Source organism: Anabrus simplex, chromosome 2 (assembly GCF_040414725.1).
Source record: "Anabrus simplex isolate iqAnaSimp1 chromosome 2, ASM4041472v1, whole genome shotgun sequence".
In the NCBI taxonomy this organism is placed as follows: Eukaryota; Metazoa; Arthropoda; class Insecta; order Orthoptera; family Tettigoniidae; genus Anabrus; species Anabrus simplex.
The window spans coordinates 1,076,905,824-1,076,930,608 of NC_090266.1; the positions used below are offsets into that span (position 1 = coordinate 1,076,905,824).

Consider the following 24,785-nt stretch of genomic DNA (forward strand, 5'->3'; position numbering starts at 1 on the left):
CCTATGGTATTATTTCGTTGGAAGTTAATTAAATACACTTGGTAATGCTATATTAAGTCATATACGCACTTTAATTGAATTTCAACCATGAATTAAAATAATAATTGAATGATTTAGCCACATAAGCCTTACGATGGAATTAATTTGAGATTACTTACGACTTAAAGTGGACTTAGATTTTCTTATATGGAGGTCAGTTAGTATGAAATATGAAACATACAAAGATTTGAAACCTCAACTAGTGAAAATCCCTAATGGACAGACATTATTTTCTCACACGATTTTTCTACTGTGCGTGGACATTGATGTGAAGTATTCAGCCGAGTGATATGCATTTCTTTTATTGCATGTGAATTTAGGTTCAGACGATTGGATTTTGGTAATTTTGAGAAGCAACCTAGCTTAATATGGAAAGATTCCGGATCTTAATTAATTAATTAATTAATTGATTGATTAATTATTGGCCACCTTCTTTGCGTTTTCACATTTTCAATTGAAACTCAATTTTGAACATTGTATATAGTAGGGAGTATAGCTTGTTTTACTTAAATCATTTGGATGCATCCGATTATTATAATTATGTTGAATAATTTTACTTGATTATATGATTTGTTTATTTTCTTTCATTTAATTTCCTTGAATACTACTTAATTATGATACAATTCTTTGACAGGCCAGGATTAAGACATAGATGAATGAGGCCTGATTTCATTTATTTATTAGAGGTTTTTCCAAACCTGTTTTCTCCAATGCAATATAATTACGGCACTTAGAGATGCTGATTGCGTAGGAAACCAGCCACATTGTATAAATAATTTTTCAAGATACTCTACCTTTATTTCAAATCATACTTAGACCAATTTATTAATAAAGGCCGAGTAGTGAAACATTAAAATTCTTTCAATGTCTACTTAGAATAAGTACTAGATATAAGCTTATAATGACTAATTCTGATTGCGATTATGATGATGACATGTACGGAATTCTTGACAAGCCATGATAATCTGATTTTTACGATAAACTTCGGTATCATACAAGTACGGTATCCGACTGATAGCGTGTTGAAGACGTTCATCTACGTAGGTTGGGATTTACCGTAGGCCATCGGTGTACTTTCTCACGCGGAACTCACAACCCAGCAGTATTTGGCAGATGAAATTGTTATTAAGAGCTAGTCTGGAACTCGTGTATCCCCACCTGGACGCGGGAGTGGTGCATGTAGTAATTGGCGCCGCAAGGTGTTGCAATTCAAGAGAAAGACACCGTGGGAGTAGAGTTGCCAAAAACATGTAATTTTTTGTGCCCAATTGTGTGGCAATTTTGAGAAAGATACTGGAATGGTTTCCGAAGGCATGTAATTTTGTCGCATTCCCGTGGAAATTTGAGAGAAAAACACCGTGGGAGAGAGACGTTGGTCATCAGACCATGTACATTTGATGCTACGTCATATTCATAATGAAGAGAAAGGCATTAAGGTCAAGAAATGGAGTTGTTGAGTCTTGTAGAATTACGCAAACATGTGGCAGTCTGAGAGAAAAGAAATTTTACTGAGAGAACCTTGATAGGAAGGAAAGGTATTTTTAGGAGTTGATTGACAGAGGATTTTGAACGTATGGACCAGATGATGGAGTGAAAATGGAAGTATCGTGCAAAACTTAGTTATATCTGGTAAAAGAAGTTGTCGTTTGACCAGATAAATTTTTGTATTGGGATCGAAGAAAACACAGGAGGACAATGGACTGTGAAGTCGAGTAGATGCCCAATAATGATAATAATCAGAGATAAGAGAGAAGAGAAACGGATGGATGAGATGAAGAAAATATCTCAGGACGGCTGGAAATAATCGAATTTCTGTCTAGTGGAAGCTGAGGTAGAATATGAAGACTTTATAATTGTAAATATAAATAGTGGAAGTGAATTTAAGGAATGTTGTTAGTATGTTAGTCACAATTTATTATGAAATAACTTAGATATAGGAAGTAGATGGTAAGAAATTGAGTTATTTGAACCTTTTTAATTATTCATGCCAGAATTAAGGTTTGGAATCTTAGTCATTAGGGTAAATGTTTCATATTTCATGGAGTAATTGGGTCAACCTCGTAAGCAAAGCCTAGTCAGAGTAGTTAAGCCTATATTTAAGCATAATACAAGTATAGTTGAGTAAGTAAGAATAAGAATATTTGAGAATATTGAACTATAGAGAAGTTAGGGCAGAATTAGAGTATTATCTGAAATAATAGAGAACTCGGAAATAGTACGTGAAAGTAAAGATGTCGACGTTAAGCCAATTAAAAGCACAATTTGAAGAGTACCAGAAGGTACAGGAGGAGAGGCAAGAAAAATACCAGAATGAGCAGGAGAAATATCGTAAGGAACAGGAGGAGAAGCAAGAAAAATACCAGAATGAGCAGGAGAAATATCGGAAGGAACAGGAAGAGAAGCAAGAGAAATATCAGAAAGAACAAGAAGAGAAGGAAAGAAAGCAGAAGGAAGAACAACAGGGAATGTTGCAAGCCATAAAACAAATGATGGAAGAAATGAAGCAGGAGATGAAGGAGAAGATCAAGAAAGGTCATCAGGAGCAGAAGGAAGAACAGGAAGAGAAAGAGAGGAAACAGAAGGAAGAACAGGAAGAGAAAGAGAGGAAACAAAAGGAAGAACAGGAAGAAAAGGAGAAGAGGCAAGAAGAGAAACAGAAGCAAATGATGGAAGAAATTATTAGTAAACAGGAAGAGAAACAGAAGCAAATGATGGAGGAGATGAAAGAAGAGATCTTGAAAATAGGATCAGAAATGGGCAAGATCAAGAACCACATGGAGGAATGGAAAGCAGAAATTAGCGGAAATATGGAAGAGAAAAACCAGAAAATACAAGAAGAAATAAATGACATCAAGAAAGAGATGATAGGGAGCAATAATTGTCTACAATCTCTAAAGGAGAATGAAATAAAGAACCTGACAGACAATATGGAGAGATTGCATATAGATTCCCAAGAGAAATGGAAACAATGTGAGGAGAAGATTGGGAAGTTAAGCGGCGAAATACAGACAACGAATGCTGATTTGGAAAAGAAATACGAACAAGCTGCAGATCAGATCGGGAATAAAATAACGGAAATAAGAGACGAGATCGAGCACAACAAAGAAGAACTAAATCAGAGGATGAGTAAATCTGAGGAAGGACTTCGGCAGATACAAGCTCAAATACGAGAGATCCGAGATGAAGAACAGGGAAGGACTGTTACGATATCCAACGACGAGTGTCGTAAGAACGTGGAATTTCAGATGAATGAGAGAGAAGCCACATCTATACCGGTTACACGTTCGAATCACAGTATTGTGGAGAGGAATACAGAGAATGGAAGCAGTGGGAGTCCCACTATAATAAATGTAATAAAGACATTCGATGATAGGCCTAAACATTTTAATAATACCACGAGTATTTCACCAAAACGTTTTCTTCGAGAAATGGATGACTATTTTAGAGAGCATGGTATCCCAGAGGAGAAAAAACTGAAAGTAGTAGAAAAACACTTGGACGCAAATCCTAGTTTGTGGTTCCAAGCATTCAAATATACTTTTCATGAGTACAGCGATTTTAAAACAGCATTCTTGCAGCGCTTTTGGAATCCAGACGTTCAGCACAACCTACGTTTAGAACTCTATTCCCGTAAATATGCTTCAAATGGTCAAACAGGGTACAGCGATTTCTTTGCCCACCAATTTTACCGTTTTCAGGACCTGGATTCACCACCCAGCGAACTCGAAGCAATTAAGACTATACAACGTCAATTTCCATTAGACGTTCAACGATTATTAGCTACTGCTAACCCGGTAACCGCAGTACAGATGGAGACAACGCTAAGGCAGATTGACATGACTACGGTACCACATCCTCACAGGATAGTTAGGAACGGTTACGGTGAAGAAACTGTTAACATACTTACGCAAGATGACACGAGCAGAAATACCCTGGAAGAACGTAGGAACATAAACAGAAAAAGACAATGGGGTAATCCAGAAAATGGAAGAAAGGAGGAAGAAAAATGTCATTGCAGGAGAGGAGCCTATGGTCAAGGGACATATATGGGAAATAGGAGATACAAGTCCAATATGCGACTGAGGAACCAATATAGAGAAGGCAGAGGAAGAAACAATTTCAGAGAGAGACCCCGATACGAAAGAAGGAATGTTAGGGATAGCCAAGAAAAGGAAAGTTACAACCGAAGGTACATTCAGGAACTGAATGAGGCCCGAAATGATAAAATTAAATGGGAAAAGGCTATAAGAGATCAAGACGTAAATACTGACGTGGAAGGAGCCGAGAGTCTTGAACTACAAAGATTTAAGAAACGAAGACAGGAGGAACAGACGCTCAATCCCAACACAAAGGAATTCGAGTGTAGGAGAGAGAGCGAAAAGCCAACAAGCAAAAAAAGAAACACCGATTTCAGATTAGAAGGCGAAATTGAGAATGTAGAAAACGCAGGAAATTTCAAAATTAACAGTTATTTTATAACACAAGTAGATTCGTGGGAGATTGATTCTGAAGAGTTAGTGAAAGACTTAACACAGCATCATATGAAGAAAAGATATAATTTACCTATTATAGTAGCAAGAGTAGGAGAACTTAAAGTACATTGCCTCGTGGATTCTGGAGCCAGTATTAGTGTGTTATCCAAAGAGCTTTTCCAAGACATGAATAAAAGAATGAAACTACTAACAATACCAGTGTCAAAAATTAAGATACGGGGTATAGTACCTGACAAGACAGTGGAGTGTAATGTACAAACATATCTGGAGATTAATATAGGAAACAGAAATTTTGAACACCCATTCGTAGTCATGAACCGAATCAAGTATAACATTATACTAGGAATAGATTTTATGACAGTAACAGGAATGACCATTGACATGGAGAAACAAGAGATAAGATTTCCTATTTGCGATGAGAATACAGAAGAAAAACAGGAAAGAATTAAGATCAATGAGGACGTTGGTGTAGTTAATAGTGTGAAAGTCGAGGAAGAAGGAGAGGACCCACAGTCAGAAAGGAATCCGAAATTGCAGATAGAAGGGAATGAAATGTCAATGTCATGTGAGAATGTACTAGAAAGTATTGAGAAGGTCATGGTTACAGTGGAGGAAGAAAATATGCCAAACATCTCGGAGGCAGTTGCAAATGCCAAAATTTCACCTGTTGAAAAATCCAAACTTCACGGAATCTTGCAGGAATATTCAGATCTATTCAGAAACAAGCCAGGACAAATTCCCAATTTTAGGTACAAGTTGTTGGTAAATGATTGGACACCTTTTAAAGGAAAATTATATGGGGTACCAGAGAAATATTTCTCAGAAGTAAAAGAAATTATAAAAGGCATGGAGGATGATGGAATCATCATGAAAACCTCCAGTCCATATTTGAACCCGTTAGTAATAGTAGTGAAAAGCAACGGGAAACTGAGAATTTGCCTAGACGCGCGATGCTTAAATACCCGGCTAATTCCTGAATATAATACTGTACCGAAGATTAAGGATATTGTACAAAAATTCCGAGACATGAGGTATTTTTCGACGATGGACTTCACGTCTTCCTATCATCATATTGTCCTTGAAGAAAGGTCTCGACTGCTAACGGGATTCATGTTTGACAGTCAGACTTATGTCTACTGTCGGTTGCCTTTCGGGCTGAAGAACAGTTGTGCCGTTTTGGTGAGAGCCCTGGATAGGAATTTAACTCCAGAGGTGAAGGAATTTCTAACTTGTTATGTAGACGACCTCATTTTGGCGACCAAGACATTCGATGATCATTGTGATAAGCTGGAGTAGTTATTTCAGAATCTAAGGACAGCTGGATTCAAAATCAACATAGCCAAGTCCAAATTTTGTCAGGAAGAAGTATTATTTGTCGGTCACATGGTAGATGGCACAGGGGTACGACCAAACCCAGTAAAAATCCAGGCGATATGCGACTTTCCTCAACCAAAACGCATTAAACATGTACGACAATTCCTTGGAATGGCCCAATTCTTTTCTAACCACTGTAAAGGCTACACTCAAACTGCAGCACCTCTACAGGATCTGTTGAAGACAAATAACAGATGGAAGTGGGATGAAAAAGCAGAAAGGGCATTCCAAGAATTGAAAACTTTGCTGACCAGAAGTATAAAGTTAGGCTATCCTAATTACGAAAAGGAATTTATTATCCAGTCAGATGCCTCGAATGTCGGTATAGGCGCGTGTTTGTACCAAGAGGAAGAGGGAACACCTCCTAAAAGAGTATATTTAGCCTTCACCAGTTGAAAGTTGAGGAGCCATGAAATTCATTACACTACTACAGAACAAGAGCTACTAGCAATAGTCTATGCTTTACAGCAGTGGAAAAAGACCATCTATGGATATCCGATAACAGTCAGATCGGACCACAAAGCATTGACTTTCGGACTTAAAGCAGCAATGACGAACGAAAGGATAACAAGATGGATGTTGTTCACTCAACAATTCCAGATAAAGATCGAATACTGTAGTGGAAAGGAAAATATCCTAGCCGATGCTCTAAGTCGAAACCCCGTGGACAACATGGAGGAAGTCCATAAAATAGAGCTAATTCCAGAAGATGAGGATGTTTTAGAAAAATTACGGAATATTGTACAGTTGCAACGTCAGGATGAGAAGTTGAAGAATATCATAGACAAGCTAGAAAATAGAGATCGTGGTTCTGAGGCAAGGTCGAAGATATCAAGAGTATACAGCATCGAATGGGGTATGCTCATGGCTAAGACAGGCAAAGATCAAGATAAAGTACGCATCGTATTACCTTCAGTATTATATAGAGAAGTGATCTGGCACGTACATCGAATCACAGGACATGGCGGTATGGAGAAAGTGACTCAAGTCATCCTAGAAAAGTTCACTTGGAAAGGAAATAGGAGGACTATAAGGAATATAGTAAGAACTTGTGATATTTGCCAGAAAGTTAAACAAGGTAATTGTCTAATAAGGCATGAACCAAGGGCCATATTACCACACAAAGCTAGAGAGCTATATGCTATCGATATATTTGGTAAGCTTCCTACGGCTAGAAAAGGAAATAAATTCATCGTGGTAGTTATGGACGTTTTCTCAAAGTATGTATCACTTCAACCAATACAGCGTGCTAATTCAAAACAAGTAATACGACGTTTAGTTAAACACATATTGCCTATCATGGGAAAACCCGAGAGATTGTTGTCCGACAGAGGAACCCAGTTTACATCACTTCAATTTAAAGAGGCTATGGAAGAGATGGGAATTAAACATGTTCTATGTTCAATAAGACATCCAGCATCCAACCCAGTCGAAAGATATATGAAAGAAATAGCTAAATTTTGCCGGATATACTGTTCCAAGCAACACTGGAAGTGGATAGATGTACTTGAGAAAATTGAAGAAAGCATTAATAACACTGTCCACGAATCCAGCGGCCAAATTCCAAAAGTTATTCACTACAATATTAGACCTGAGAGACCATGGGACAAAATAATTCAGCTACCTACCGAACCAAGCTTAGACCAAGATAAGCTGAACCAACTAGTTCGAGAGAGGATGTATAAGCAATCCCAGAGGAGACTGAGGAGGATACAACACAAGAAATTCCATCCCGAATTGAAGAAAGGCGACCTAATATTAGTAAAGAAGCCAGCAATCTCGAATGTATCCACTAAAGTATTTGCAAAGTTCGTACATTTATTCGACGGACCATTCGTTATACATCGATCATTTGGGAACAACGCATACGAAGTTCACGACCTGAATGGTAGAAGTAAAGGAATACACAACGCGGCAAATATTAAGTTATACTTCAAGGAACAAAGGGATTAGAGTCTATCAAATATCGCAGTTAAACAAGGAATGAGAACTGGAATGGCCTATGACAAGAATGAACCAATTGATCTGTAAAAACTTACAGTAATGCGCTCAAAATTCTGACTAAGAACAGTGAAAAGTCCCATTATGATATTAGAAATATATAAGATAAATATATAGCAAGCCATATATTTAAATCAACGTGGGAGGAGTAAATGTGCCATTTCACCGTTCTATAGTTGCAGTATTAGGAACAAAAATGGCGTTCCAGCCATTAAAGAATTAAAATAAAGCAATTAGCAGCGGTATGAGCTGAAGAGACAATAAATTCAACCGGCAATCACGAAAAGAACCACTTTTAGAAGGCGGTGCGAAAGAATGACGAGAGCGGATTATTTAAACCGATTATTGAAAAAAAAGATCTTCCATTAGAACAAATCTCAATCCAGCACGGCATCGAAGAAAGGACGGAGTCGAGTAAAGAAACCAGTTACTTATCGGATTCTTTAATCAATTATTGAAGAGAAGATCAAATCTACGATAACCCGCTTAACATCAGCTGTTGGTTGACACATATACGTGAGATTATAGACCAGCTGTTAGGAAACGTCAAGTTGGATCTGTACTACGTCACGGTTGGGCTCGGAACATTGTATTTGCCCGATACTGCACAACCTCAAGAGAGCTGAATTAAACGGAAATAAAAGTGCAATTCTAAAAGCACGTAAAATTCACACCGTTTCGGCGAGCAAGGCAGTTGAAATAAGGACGATATTTAGAGCTCTTATAAGCAAATTAGACGGACCAAATTACACATATACTTTTCGCATTAGCACTACGAAGCAGATTATAGCATGTATGAATCAACTAATGCTTTGTGTTATTCTGTCCTTGACGCAATGAAGACCACTATGATGTTCTAAGAAGCTGAGGCAGAGACTACTCCGGCTATGGTGGCGCTTCACGAGATTGATGACCCAGGAGGGCGGTAATCAGCTGTGAGGACGAGATGGACCCGATTACCTAAGCCGAACCATGGAGCGAGGCCTACCATCCCATGACGATTAACAGCGAGATGGAAGTCAATATCCAATAAGCAAAGTTAAGTCCCCATTTGAGTCGTGTCGTAAGTAGAAACCTTTATTCTTTTGGTTAAAATATAATGTGCATTATGACATTGTGTGTGCGTAGTTAATATACGAGTGTACTTACAAGGAAATAGGTATTCATCTGAAGTTACCATAAATCCCAGACATAGGTGTAAAATACCAGTGAATGCCGTTCGTAAGTTTGTCATTATGTTATTGGAGAAGTGATTGATATTTTTCTTAATTCGTTGTCAGTGAAGTGTTAGAATATTAAGTGGAAGCTAATATATACATGCGTGATGGCTTTAACAAAATAACAAGCGTAAAGATCGTATTTAGGGAATGTTTACAATAAAATATAGTGGCACAGTTTTAAGGTTACGATGTGCTGTTCTTTGATACTATGACAGTAATGATAATGATTTATATATGTGTAGGTTATGGCACATATGTTGCGTATTTGATGAAACGAGTGCTTTGATTATGAATGCTACGCGATAATTGAAGTGTTAAATGGTGAATGTAATAAGCATATGAGTTGATAGTATATTTTGATGGTGATAGTTATTGTTATTTAGGAAGTTGGTCATAGTATTCTTCGAGAGATGGTAGTATGTGTAGGTTGCACATGCTAAGGTATATGTGTTGAAACGTACTGTTTCCGATCGCTATTTTATTCCCTAATATATATATAATACAGATTAGGATACGATCTCAATGCCATCACTATAGAATTAATTGAGTAAGTAGGATCATCAGAAGAGCCGAGAGGCCACTTAAGTCAATATCTAGGCCTTCACTGACATACCTAGGATTGTTTTCATGTATTCTCACAGACGGCAATTTAACTTGTGATTTTATGGGAGCAACTTAACACATCACTGGTAACTTAGTCTTTCATATGTGGATTTTAGATGAAGATAGAGTCTTCCTATGTATCAATTTTCCCACCTATGGTATTATTTCGTTGGAAGTTAATTAAATACACTTGGTAATGCTATATTAAGTCATATACGCACTTTAATTGAATTTCAACCATGAATTAAAATAATAATTGAATGATTTAGCCACATAAGCCTTACGATGGAATTAATTTGAGATTACTTACGACTTAAAGTGGACTTAGATTTGCTTATATGGAGGTCAGTTAGTATGAAATATGAAACATACAAAAATTTGAAACCTCAACTAGTGAAAATCCCTAATGGACAGACATTATTTTCTCACACGATTTTTCTACTGTGCGTGGACATTGATGTGAAGTATTCAGCCGAGTGATATGCATTTCTTTTATTGCATGTGAATTTAGGTTCAGACGATTGGATTTTGGTAATTTTGAGAAGCAACCTAGCTTAATATGGAAAGATTCCGGATCTTAATTAATTAATTAATTAATTGATTGATTAATTATTGGCCACCTTCTTTGCGTTTTCACATTTTCAATTGAAACTCAATTTTGAACATTGTATATAGTAGGGAGTATAGCTTGTTTTACTTAAATCATTTGGATGCATCCGATTATTATAATTATGTTGAATAATTTTACTTGATTATATGATTTGTTTATTTTCTTTCATTTAATTTCCTTGAATACTACTTAATTATGATACAATTCTTTGACAGGCCAGGATTAAGACATAGATGAATGAGGCCTGATTTCATTTATTTATTAGAGGTTTTTCCAAACCTGTTTTCTCCAATGCAATATAATTACGGCACTTAGAGATGCTGATTGCGTAGGAAACCAGCCACATTGTATAAATAATTTTTCAAGATACTCTACCTTTATTTCAAATCATACTTAGACCAATTTATTAATAAAGGCCGAGTAGTGAAACATTAAAATTCTTTCAATGTCTACTTAGAATAAGTACTAGATATAAGCTTATAATGACTAATTCTGATTGCGATTATGATGATGACATGTACGGAATTCTTGACAAGCCATGATAATCTGATTTTTACGATAAACTTCGGTATCATACAAGTACGGTATCCGACTGATAGCGTGTTGAAGACGTTCATCTACGTAGGTTGGGATTTACCGTAGGCCATCGGTGTACTTTCTCACGCGGAACTCACAACCCAGCAGTATTTGGCAGATGAAATTGTTATTAAGAGCTAGTCTGGAACTCGTGTATCCCCACCTGGACGCGGGAGTGGTGCAATATGCTTAAATCAAGACAATTTGGAGAAATTAGTTGTACAATGTTTCAAAAGGAAATGGAAATGTAATTATGTTAAACTGAATTTGGATAGTACATTTTCCAATTTACTGTGTATATTTTGTCATATAATAGTGCATGAATGCATGCATACTGTGAGATTTGATAGTGCACGGAAATCCAGGGTCTATTTATTACAACTGTTTAGTGAGTATTGAAAATCTGTAAGAATTAACTAGTTTACTTGCAGTTAGTTTCACTTTTCCTTCTTCTGACTTGGATTTGAACAAAGTGAATACTGTTCTTCAAAATACCAGGCGAGTTGGCTATGCGGTTAGGGGCGTGCGCAGCTGTGAGCTTGCGTGTGGGAGATAGTGTATTCGAACCCCACTGTTGGCAGCCCTGAAGATGGTTTTCCATGGTTTCTCATTTTTTCAACAGGTGAACGCTGGGGCTGTACCTAAATTAAGGCTACAGACACTTCCGTTCTACTCATAGGCCTTTCCTATCCCATTTTTGCCAAAAGACCTATCTGTATCAGTGTGATGTAAAAAAAAAAAAAAAAAAAGGAAGAAGAAGAAATCTTCAAAATTGGTAGGAAGGGACAGGATCTTAAAAGCAGAGTGTTGTCATGTTCAGCTTCTCATAAAGGTGGCTGTGATTTTAATCCTGGCCAGTGAATATGGGATTTTCAAACTGAAATTCGCATCATTGTGTTTCTAATTCTGTGTGAAATGGGAGATCCAGTGGCTGTGATCATAACATCAATAGTGATGCAAAACTATAAAGTTGCTTCCCTTCTTGGGAAGTACTATGTCAGTGTTACACCTGTTCTTTGGCATCATTTCATCAATGACATTCATTAATTCATCTGATTTAGGATGGGTGACTACTACCCACTTTGTCTTTCAAATGGATGGCTGTAGACTGTGTTTTCTGTCAGTGGAAATTAAGTAGTTGTTTACACCTCCATCCTTCATCACTAATTTAGTAATTTCACCAGTTTCCTTTTGTTGCTGAAATTATGTTCTGTTCAGTTAGCCAATGTAGCTGTATGCCTTCTGAGTGTAAGGCCTAAGTGCATAAGGTGCAGTGAAATATCACATCTGTGTTTTGAAGTAATAAAGTAGGGAAAATGATCAGCTTTCCTGTTCATTAATGCACCAGAGTTATTATGTTGTGATTCGACATAGTGTAGGAATCGTGAACCTCAGTTGACAGAACTAAACTCAACTGTATTGGCTTGCCTCTTTTGAGAATAATATTACATTAATACTTAATGTTACCTGTTTTCAGATATGGCCAGAGAGCACAGATCCATTGAAATTTGTGTATGAGGATGTGGCTATTGCTGCATACCTGCTGTTGCTGTGGGAAAAGCAGAGAGAAGAACTAGGACAGCCTGATTTGAAGCAGACATTTGTTGACTTGGGCTGTGGTAATGGCCTCCTAGTGCACATTCTTGCATGCGAGGGACATAAGGGCTTTGGTATTGATGTGAGAAAGCGAGGAATATGGGACCTCTATCCTTCCACTACAGTGTTAAAGGTATGCTGATTTTAACGTTTGGAACTAAGTTTAGGTTTAGCTTATGGAAAGAAATACTTAATGTTGCATTTGATTGAAATATGCCCTTACCATCTGTTCATAGTTAAGAGAGTAACAAGTTGCCACTCAATGACCTCACCTTTTAAGACATGGGAGAGAGTATTAAGTTCAAAGAAGCTAGCCTAGTGATGGGTCGTTCATGAATGAACTGATTCTTTTGAACGACTCATTCTAAAGAGCTAGCTCTGAGAGGCTCTCTCCTTGAGAGCTGGTCGTTCAAATACGAGTCTACTCTTGCATGAGCTAGCTCCCTCCTTGCTCCTTGAGAGCTGGTCATTCAAATTAGAGTTGACCTTTTTATGAACGAATGGCCTGCACCATCAACTGTGGCCCCAAAAAAGAACTAGCTCATATCATTGGATCTTGTTCATTTCTAGCCAGTACCATGCTCATACCTGCCAACCCTTCTGATTTACCCAGAAACTTTCCGGTTTTTAACTCGTCTTCCGATTTCCCAATTTATTTTTATTTCTTCCGATTTTTTACTAATATAACCTCTAGTACGGCCAATACTCTTCCCCTAGGATAAAGGATAAATTCTTATTTGCTTGTGTAATTTATGAAACCTCATTTTCAAGCGTATTTATTTGATACTTTATTTCGTGAGTGTTTCGTCCACCGCCTTTGTGTATCGTGTTTCCCGCTCACCACAGCAGCGCGTGCGCTTGATGCAGCTGGGGATTCAGGATGGCGATCGTCCTGCAAGCAAGAGGCTAGCGCGCGCTAACGACTCAGTTAATCGGGACGAAAGAATGAGTTCGTTATTGTGTGGTTCGCGCGCTGTTAACATCGTTTCTGTGCGTAGTTTCATCGGAGTTGTAGGCCACGTGTTTTTTCTTGCATTTCTATGCTTTTCCCCTCTGTCAAAGTTGTATGTTAATAATGTCTAGGACATATTGAATAGTTTTGTATGTGTTAGTTTCGCATATTTAAGTGCATAATTTTAATGAGTTGAATGTTTTTAAGGGGGTTGTGTCGGTGACACTTTCTGGCATTTTCTTTTCTCATTATGGCCAAAAACTATAACAAACGTTATCTCCAAGTGTTCAGAGATACCTATACATTTCAGTTCATTTTACCGTGTGATAAAGGAAACTACCGTATTTTCTCGCGTAATTAACGCCCTTGCATAATTTACGTATCCCAATATTTTTGGGTCCAAAGTAGAGAAAAAAAAATTTTCACATGTATTTGATGCACCCACAGCTTCGAACATCCATCACTCAGCTCCAGATGGGTTTCAAAATAAAGATGTCAACTATTCAAGTACCGGTAGTAGGCTTCCTATTGCGAAAGTGGGCATTCCAAACACAGGGCAACTTGCTGTTATTAGCCATCAGGAAATCCCATTGCACTAGTTTTACGAGTGTTTCGGGTATGGGACATTCTGTGATCTCAAAATTGTTTGTCAGTCCACAGTATTGGAGTAATACTGCTTCATACAAACTCGTGGTGATCAGTTACGCCGAAACATACGGGAATAGAACAGCGGGCAGCAAGTATTCTGTATCCAAATGAAACATGCGCTACCGCGGTAACAGAAGTGCACTTCAAGCGAGCAACAAGTCTCGCAAAGCATTTCGTGGACCAAAAAGCGGCAAGTAGAGGATTATCTACTTAAATATATGATTTTGTTACTCCATGTTGGATAAGCCTTTTCTCACGAAATGCTGTATTTTAAAGAATGAGAAATAGCCGCGGCACATGGAATCAGTGTCTTGGATTTGAAGGTTAGCCAAGGCTTGATTAATTTTATGAAGAGAAATGGACTTTCTCTTTGACGAAGAACAACATTATGCCAAAAAATGACGAATGATTTCAACTGTTTTCATCGCTTTGTGATTGAGAAGCATAAAGTGAAGGAATATTTGATCTCCCTTATAGGAACCGCAAGAAAATACAGTATTATGCATTTTGTTGTGTGTGTCGGTGTGACATAAATATTATTATTCGAATGTAAGTGTCATAAATGAGAGTGATTAGGTACATTTTCTTGTAACCATTTCTATGCTTTCTTAGTTTAAGGTTTTAAATGTAATGGTCAATTCGCATTGTAACTGTAGACACGTATGCCTTTTATTCTGACCTTCTTTTCACATACACTGTGGTGGAATATATGCGATGAAATCCAAGAATTAAAAAATCTTCCTATTTTTGGTTTCTAAAAGTTGGCAGGTATGCATGCTTCTGATAATCACGTGACATACAGATGCTGCTTTCCTTTTTATAGGCCACCCAGTCTGGCCCCTTCCCATTCCCAGTCAGTGCAGTGGTTGTGGTCTCTCTGCCATGTACATTATTTGTGCCATAGTTTTGGCAATCTGCTACCTAACGGAACAATGAAATGAAATAAGATGTTATTGAACGATTCTTTTCAGTTCACGTCCTGTATGCACTCTTAATCTTTGAAGGATGTACTGTAGATCCAGTAGGTTAAGAGCAAATAAACAACACCAAGTTTGGATCAGCGAACAACATTCACTATCCAGAATACTGAATATATCACCCAGTAAATAGAAACAGCGTAGTTTTAATCTGTCTGAAATAATTAAAATACACTCTGACAAATTCTCACCTATTTCCCAAATGTAGTCATAGTTATGAATCAACGTATTGCCAACATCATTTGGTTTTACGTACAGTGGATGAAATGATATACCTTAGTTTTAAATCGAATTAAGGAAAATCTGTATATTTTCAAATAATTATTTATTAACGTGTAATCATGTAAAGAGTCTGACTCCTTGGCTGAATGGTAGGCATTGAGACCTTTGGTGCAGAGGGTCCCGGATTCGACTCTCGGCTGAGCCGCAGATTTAATCTCCTTTGATTAATTCTTCTGGTTCGGGAACTGGGTGTTTGTGTTTGTCGAAACTCTCTCCTCTTCATATTCAGACAACACATCACACTGCCAATCACCACAGAAACACAGGGTTAGTGTCAGGGAGGGCATCTGGTTGTAAAACAGGGCCACATCCACATGTGTGAAACACTTCGCACACATGACTCCATAAGTGAGGGAAAAGTGGTAGTAGAAGTGTAGTCTTGTAAGGAGTGCCAATAACCTCAACCTCAATGAGATAATAGATATAAAAAAAACCCCTGTATGATCAAATTCCCACCTTGCTACAAAAAATGAATTTTCAAGGCAACAACTTTTCACCACATCAACTAACTCTCCCAGCACGTTGAAAGTCACCCCCCCTCCCCCCTACCTCCCCCATTCCCACCAATTCCCCCACACGCAATGACAGCAAGCCCATACCTCTTCCCACCCAAGCACTTCCCCCTCCACTACGACCCCATCGATACAATACGAGAAATAAAAACCACATGACCATCAAAAACACAACACCCAACACAAGTAATTAACATCTCAACTGCAATAGAAAAAAGACATCAACACTATCCACGTAATTTTTGAGTCCATACACTCCCCCCCCTCTCTCTTTTTTCAACTCAACACCTTATCAACCATTACTCCCAACACATTACAAGCTCACCCCTCCACTCTACCTCCCTCCATTCTGTCAACTCTCCTCTGCGCAGGAACTCCGCCCATGCTCCTCCCTCCCAAAGCTCCCCACCCCCCGCCACCAAACGCCAAACACATGCGCGTAATACCGGCTGAGCCTCCTTCATAGTCAATCAATACTCACCAACAAGTAGCTTCTCAGTGACTGTATGTAACACAACATTTACTCTTCTTTACTTACCAAGATCTTTTCTTTACACACCAATTTAATAATAACATCTCGATTACAGATAACTTCCTCTCCATGCAACACAACTTTTAACAACACGGTAGAATCCAGCGCGCACCAGCACGAATATGGCGTGCCACTACGGCTCCTCTTCACAAACAGTAAAAGAAGATGTCTCGTCCCAGCTATGACGCTCTGACTCTGTAGTAATTTACTTTCTCATTTAATCCCTCCACTGCAGATTATACCACATGCAGCTCCATTCTATTTCACCAGGCCAGCAGCACAAAACAACAACTTCGTCCCGAGGTCCTTTATGTTTTCATTTACGGAATAGTATCAGTTTAAAGTCTCACTAGCATCTCACACTGAAGTTTTCACATAGTATTCAAAGCTACATGAAGTTAACAGAACTAAAAGTGAAAGATTCTAACCCGCAACATATTCTCTGTAAATACAATTATCAACAAATAACTGCCATTATTGTTGCCATTCATAATGCACCGTGTACTCAATGACACCCAATGAGTCTCCGTCCACGCCAACCAAATTCACCGTACTTATTGAGCCATATTCATGAACGCGGGACTTCAACCAGACAACTTCCAATATAACTACGCCTATAGAACCTCATTTGACACTCTTGAATAAACGGTGGAATATTTTTCCCTGCCCCCTATGGTATGAACAGAGGTTGGACCACTCTGCATATTACTGATAGTGTTAATGCTGCAATCGTCAACCAACGGCTAAAATAACGGGACGCACTTGATACCAGACATTTTGTATCCTTTCTCCCCAAGCTGCTCCCTTGTAAATATGTATTATAAGCTTGTAATTTCTCAACTGTTCAATTGGATATTGTAAAATTACTGTATAGTTACCCTGTCAACCTGTAATCGTTCAACCAACGGCAGTAATTAGTGTGTGAACATTGACGCCAGACACTTTATACCCTTTCTCCCCTAAATGTTTCCATGTGAATATATGCATAAACTTTATGCGTATGAACATTGACGCCAGACACTTTATACCCTTTCTCCCCTATCTGTTTACATGTAAATATATGTATAAACTTTATAATTTCCTATGATTTCCTAATAGAGTAGCATCAATTATTCTTCGGACCACCACTGCTGGACTCTGCTAAATACCCTGTGATTTTACGCATTGGTGCCGACTACTGTGTCTATAAACATATATTGTTTATCTGTATCATCACTGAACATGTTTATCTTTTTTCTTGACTTTCCCATTGTAACATGTTAAGTTTGTATCTTAGTGTTTACAATTTAATTACCAATCAGGTACCTGATTTATGCCTTGAGGAGGTACTATGACTGATGATGCCCTCAATGAAGGGCGAAACATGTCTCAATAGGAAATAATTATAAATTCCTGAGTGTTTAAAAATTTATAATGTATTGAATAGGTGACACATTAAACCCTTTAGCATCCTACATGCAGGAGTGCCAATATACCGAAAATATACATCTCCTACAGTGTAATCGTTCCTGGAAGAAAATAAAAATTAGAAGAGTGTGTGACATACACAAAAGAGGAAAGAAGCAGTATGTAGAGATGCTATGATTAGAGATGCTATATATGATTACTAGCAAGATACCCGTGCTTCACTACGGCTTTAAAATGAAAGTTATTTTCCAAAGTTTTACATTTTGGAGAGTCCACTGTCTGCTGAGCCTGTAAAATATGCCCTCAGTTCATTCGTCAAACGGTTTTGGGGGAATTATTGTTTATTTTATAGTTTACTACTCACTTGAACCTCATACGGAAGAACTTTAATGTTTTAAACCATATCTAATTTAACATCTAGGATGTAAAAGCGGCCAATCTGTGAAATTTTGATTTTGTACGTCAGACAGTAATGGAGGAATGAATACCTTTTTAAGGAGTGCATGTTTTGATATATTAACATCTAGGATATAGAAGACTACGTTTCATAAAAAAAAGTTATGTTCATTCTTGAAACGATTTCGGAAGAATGGATATTGTGTTTTTGACGATCAACTACCATCTAAACCTCTTAGGAGAGAAATGTTTTGAAGTATCTGGTATTTTATACACAGGACATAAAAAGAGACCCTTTTCGTAAAATCACTACTTTGTACGCCAAACGGTTTTTGAGGGATAAATAATTTAATTTGCGGAGCTAACCTCATTTGACACTTTAGCGGTGGAATGTTTAAAAATATTTCCTATTTCACACCTAGGATTTAAAAATATATACCGCTATTTGGAATTTTGTCTTTGTACATTAAACCGTTCTGGAGGAAGGGATTAATATATTTGTTTTCGGACCTTAACCCCCATTTAACTCTCTGAGGGGTTAAGTTTGTTTCAAACCTTCTGTTATTTAACACCTAGGATATCATTTGACATTTTAACTTCGTAATTCAAACGGTGTCCAAGTAGGGAATAGCCTGTGGGGTGAAGTACAGTAGGGACTGTGTGGGCCCCGAGACCATTACGGTAGCTGTGAAGGACCTACAGGAATCCTGAGAAAGATGGCGGCAAACGGGGCTCTGGTGAAATCACGACAGGTCTAGCAAGCCGGTGATGGATATTAACTCGCTTTCAAGGAAACAAGGAACGATAAGCCAGACGGATGCAACAGATGACGACCCTGGCGAGGAACAGGATTACGAATTGGCACACTGAATATACAAACATTGACTGTAAAAGTAGAAGAGGTTGTAGACATGATGGAAAGAAGAAAGCTGGATGTACTAGGGCTGGCAGAGACTAAGTGAAGGGATGAGGGTAGGAGAGAGCTGCGGAATGGTTTTCGGTTGTTCTGGATAGGAAATGATGAGGGAAGCGAAATGGAGTAGGAGTGGTAGTAAGAAATGGATTGAAAGAGGAAGTAAAAGGGATAAGTGACAGGTTGATAAAAGTCAAAATAACAGTCAAAGGTAAAACCTGGGAAATTGTACAAGTGTATGCTCCACAAGCAGGATGCACGCAACAGGATAAAGATGACTTTGAGGATGAATTGGAGAGACAATTGAATGGACAAAATAATGTGGTAATGGGGGACTTGAATGCCCATGTAGGCATGGAAAGGAAGGGTTATGAGAACATACTTGGAGCGGAAGGATGGGGGAAATAGGAATAAGGAAGGAGAAAGACTACTGGATTTGTGCAAAAGAAATGGGATGATGGTCGGGAACTCATGGTTCAAAAAGAGAGAAAGCCATAAGATAACATGGTATAGCAGTGACTGGTCTAGGAAATCCATTGGTAGATTACATGATCTATGACTGGGAAATGAAGAGGTATGTTACAGATGTAAGGGTAATACCATCAGAGACCCTAGATAGTGACCACAGACTACTGGTAATGAAACTGAGAACAATGACGGAAAGGAAAAGAACAGAGAAGCAGAAAGACACATCAAAATATGGAAACTGAAGGAAAAGGAAACCAAGGAAGAATATCAGGAAAAAATAAGATTGAACGTACCAACAGATGATACAAAAACAGGAGAGGAGGAAAGGTTCAAGAGGACACTAGTAAAAGCTGCAGAGGAAGTTTGTGGGAGAACTAGTGCCAGGAAAAGATGCAAGGAGACCCCATGGTAGAACAACAGAGTCAAAGCGGCAGTTAGGGAGAAGAATAAAGCTTTCAGAGTGTAGTTTCAACAGAGGACAACGGAGACAAGACAAGAATATAAGATGAAAAAGGAAGAAGCTTAAAAGGTTGTAACAGAGGAGAAGAAAACATGGATGGAAAAGTGGACAAACATGATGGAAGAGGATAGCAAAGGAAATAAAAAAAGTACTTTATGGAATGGTCAAGAGTAAGAGGAAAAGCAAGAGGGAAGATGTTATAATGATAGACAAAAATGGAAATGGAGAAACTCATAGGAATGTGGAAGGAGTATTTTGAAGATTTACTAAATCCAGAAGGATGCACTGAGGAGGAAAGTAGAATCAGGGAGGAAGTAAGAAATATGGAAGAAGAAAAAGACTTAACATGGGCAGAAGTGGAGCTAGCACTGGACAAGATGAAAGGAGGAAAATCCCCAGGGTTAGATGAAGTGAGTATTGAGATCGTGAAGGCAGCAAGAGAGGTAGGGAAACAGTAGCTTTATCGTGTGTTGAAAGTAGTATAGAAGGAAAGGAAGACCCCTGAAGATTGGAAGAAGGGGGTAATCATACCCATTTTCAAGAAGGGGAATAGAAAAGAGTTTAAGAAATATAGGGGATTCACATTGATATGCCAAATACCTATTTTGACATCTGTAATATCTTCAGATTTTGAGATACCAGTATCCTAATGAAAATAATTTAAAAATAATTCAACCCCTTTTCCAGTTCTTTTTACCCCTGCCCCAAGTAGGTTTTCCAAAATTAAAGAAAATACGTCTTTATTTATTTTTAAAATAGATTCCAAATAAAACTTGTTCTGACCGTAACATCTTCAGCTTTTGAGATATAAGTATCCTCAAAAAGGTATTCAACCAATAACACCTTTTTTCACCTTCTTTAGAGGATTATATCCGAAAACAAAAAAATAAATGTTTCCTTATTTTTAAAGGAGATTCCAAATGCCAATTTTCATGCCTGTAACATCTTCAGTATTTGATGTATAAGTATCCCCATAAAAAAATTCAACTAAGTTCACTTCTCTTCACCCCTAAGTGGATTTTCTGAAAACAAAATTATACGCGTTTCTTTATTTTTAAAGAAGATTCCAAATACCAATTTTCATGTCTGTAACTATTTTTTTCACTATTAAGTGTTCTGCACCATTACTTACCATTCGTACTTAAAAGGTTTTTTGAGATATAAGTATCCACCTAAAAGAGCATTCAACCCCTTTCTCAGTCCTTTATACACCCTCTCCCACCCCCCCACCCCACTGAATTGCTTCTTCTGAAAGCAAACAAATACATGTTAATTTTATTTTTTAAAGAGATTAAAAATACCTATTTTCATGTCTGTAATGTGTTAAGTTTTTTATATAAATGTAAATATTGTAACAGGAACGCCCGTACTTTAGCTTAGTGGAGAACATGGATTGACGCCAGGGCATGTACGGTCCTTGCTCAGAGAGTTGGAGAGAGAAGGGTAGTGGAATAAGTTCTTTTTAAGTGGAACTTGCAGTTTATTCAAGAAAAACAGATAAATCATATCACCTCTACAGACGAATGGTTAGAGTTTGAGTGTCCAGAAAGATGAAGAGAAGGCGTCGTCCCTCGGCATCTGTCGTCGTCCCTCGGCGTCGGTCGTTTTCCCTCAGCGTCGGCATCGTCCCACATCGCTGAACTCCTTCCCCTCGCCATGGCACCACGTCATCCCGCGGCGGTTGTCGAACCTTGATGTTTGAAACAGACATAAACCTGGAGCCTGACGTCTGGTGATAGTGCAGCGTGGAACAGTTGATTAGTTCTGAATTCTACTAAAGCCCCATGAAGGGAGTAATGAAATGGATGGGCTTCGCATAGAATGTCAAACTCCTCTACTGCATTGCACTGAAGGTTGTGGCCCGACACTGCACAAGTTCCATTGTCAAAAGTGTTGGACGCAAACTACTTCAGAAAAATAAATTCAAAATCACAATTCCTTGATGATAATGAAAGTTAACACTGTTCAGTAAATGGAATAATCACTGATGAACTTGAAATGATAAGCAACACAAAATCTGGAACCTTATGAGGCTCAACCATTTCATTTAATCTCAGTTCAAAGAAAAGAAATAAATTGAGTCCTTTGGGCACAGTCTTTTGCACTGTTCATAGTGAATGAAAAGAAATGTACACAGTCTTTCACGAAGTGAGTTAACACAGTATATCAAGAAGAAATGTAGGCACAGTCATTTACGAAGTGAATTAACACAGTCTCTCGAAACAAAATTGATTTTCACTAAGGCACAGTCTTTATGCACTAAGTTAATCGCACTCTTTATAAAAGCAATGTCTACGTGACAGTAATTAATGTGCAATCTCTGCAAGACGAAATTCACATGTCAAAAGAATGTTAATCAGCTGAACCGATTCCATCACTTGCATTACTATTGTATAAGTCTTCTGAGGGAACTTATTTCCTTCACACAAAGTTAAAGTCGTATGAGTACACATTCGACACTAGACACTCGAACCGTATCGCATATCATCCACCATCGGCCCTTAGCCTGACAGAATAACAGACTATACTCCCACAGCTGGCCCGTACGACGTGGCAGCTGGGACACGATGAAACACACTCTGCTTTCTACAGGGCTCGCGAGCTCCTTTTATCCCCACTCGGCTGGCCAGACTGAAAACATGAGGTTCCTTAATTTTTCATAACTCGGACATTCTTCTGCCGACTTGCTTGAGATTTTGTACAGTAGCATTTGTTATTTAGGCCTACAAGTTGACGTGCTTGAAATTATGATCGGACATCCCATTCTGGCTATGACATCGAAGGAATGGAACATTCGATCATGATGTTGCTTGGCCTTGGCTGGTACCCCGCAGCGAGCGATCATCTGCCTGCGCTGTCGTATGATGCCTGTGCGCTCGGCGCTCGTTTCAAATCTTCACAGACGGGTATTAGCGCGTTTTACACAAGAAATACATGGACGGCGAATGCTGACAGGGCATTCCCGTTTCATCTCCCCCCTGCTCAGGGAAAAAGAAAGTTGGTGTACGATTTTCTTTTTAATTATCTCTTTACAAAGTATTTCTTGAGGTATCGGTTAAGGCTGATTCTTATAAGGCGAAGTGTCAGTAACATGTAAGTGGTGTTTAAAACCTTTGATAACTCCAGGTTTATCAGAATACACATCTGGAAATTTCTTAAAAAGCTCTTGTATCGTCTCTGCCGCTCCATCATTATAATCTGGGCTTTCAGCTATACTGGCATAAATGTGAAATTGTAGTGGTCCACGTAAAACTCATTGTCAATGATGGACGCTACCTGGTCCTCTACGGGTCCCACTTGCTCAGGTCTCCCCTCTTCATGGATGCATTCTTTGACAGGCGGAGCCTCGCTCGTCTTGCCTTCTACTATGTCCACCGGTGTCTCGAATCCGGGATGCTTCACCTCATTACTGGTAACCAGCTGTAGCTCTACAGATTTGACGTCAAAAAATTTAATTAGGCTAGCAGGATAATCAATGATTCCCCCGTGCTGTATGAGGAAATCTGATCCAAGGATCAAATCAAACTTCATCTGAGTCAGTATCAAAAATAGATGTTGGAACTTAACACCACCAATTTCTAACTAAAGAACCGCCTGGAATTTGCATTTAATAGTCTTAACGGGAACTATGCCTTTAACCTTGACTTGAGCAGCAGGTAGGATGGAAATGTTGGTCGTCTCTTGCACCGCATCTATCAATTTTTGTGAGATTAGTGAGGCTTGTGACCGTGAGTCCACTAAAGAATTGACAGTCATATTGCCTAGCTTAATGCTTATAATTGGTAGACGGCGCTGTATCTGAGGCTATCGTGGTGTCTGATCCTCATACAGTAAGTCAGTATCCTCGTAAGTACCAATGGTTGATGGCTGTATTACAGATTATTTCTCCTTCCTCTGGGTTTTCAGGCAATCTTATTGCTTCATCAGAATTTCTTTTTTTTCACCCGTGGCTTCGGGATTAATTTCTGTTTTCTCATTTCTTCTTTGTACCTCTTCCTTGTATTCCAAAGAAGCTGCTCCAGGTAGACCTTCTTCCCTGTTCTTATTTTTCACGTATTCTCTTGTCTCTCCAACATTTCTCTAACTCTTCCCGCTGGGAGTTCCAGTTATTAGGTTGGCTAGCTGTCTGCCTCCACGAAGGTCCTTGTTGGAACGTAGCCCTCTCTTCGAATGGACACTTTCTAAATCTTCTGTACCGGAACGGTACGTGTTGACTTGTTCTTCTCTCTTCTTGTGGTTCTGGGCTTACTCAAACCGGAGTCTTTACTTCCACGGGGTTAGCCGTTGTTTCTTTAGTTCTGCTGGGTTTCGCTACGTTCTGAGTATGAGCAGTATCGAGTTTTCTCAGGATCTCATCAAGCTGCTCTAAGTCCTGGACGTTTGCCACTACCAATATCTCCTGAACGTTCGGAGGGAATTGCAGCGTTATCACCTGAATAAGTTCTTGCTCTGGCAAAGGAGGGTCGAAAAACTGCATCTTTTTAAGCTGAGATATGAGAAAGTCTGAGTGTCGTGAAGAATTTATGGAAGTATTATACTTTCTGGAACATAATTGGAGCTTTATTAAGTGCTGAGTTTAAGAACTCCAAAGGCCGTCTAAGTAAGGCTTCCTTAAATTCTTGATAAATCCTGATGCTGAATTTGAAAGCAGTGTACCACATTAACGCCCTGCCTTCTAACAATCGAGATGCTATTAGTAACTGACAGTCTGTTTTAATGTGATTCT

At 38.5% G+C, this 24,785-nt stretch overlaps 1 protein-coding gene across 5 annotated transcripts in view; it reads left to right on the plus strand.

Annotated features, from left to right (window-relative positions):
- LOC136864710 (probable tRNA (uracil-O(2)-)-methyltransferase) overlaps positions 1-24,785 on the plus strand; it is a 148,951-nt gene that overhangs the window by 82,183 nt on the left and 41,983 nt on the right. For all 5 annotated transcript variants that reach the window (XR_010859361.2, XR_010859362.2, XM_067142039.2 and 2 more), the window contains exon 4: positions 12,394-12,645. Coding sequence is in view for 3 of the 5 variants with exons in the window: in XM_067142039.2 (XP_066998140.1) it covers positions 12,394-12,645 (252 nt within the window). In the remaining 2 variants the exon portion in view is untranslated. The remainder of the gene's footprint in view (positions 1-12,393; positions 12,646-24,785) is intronic.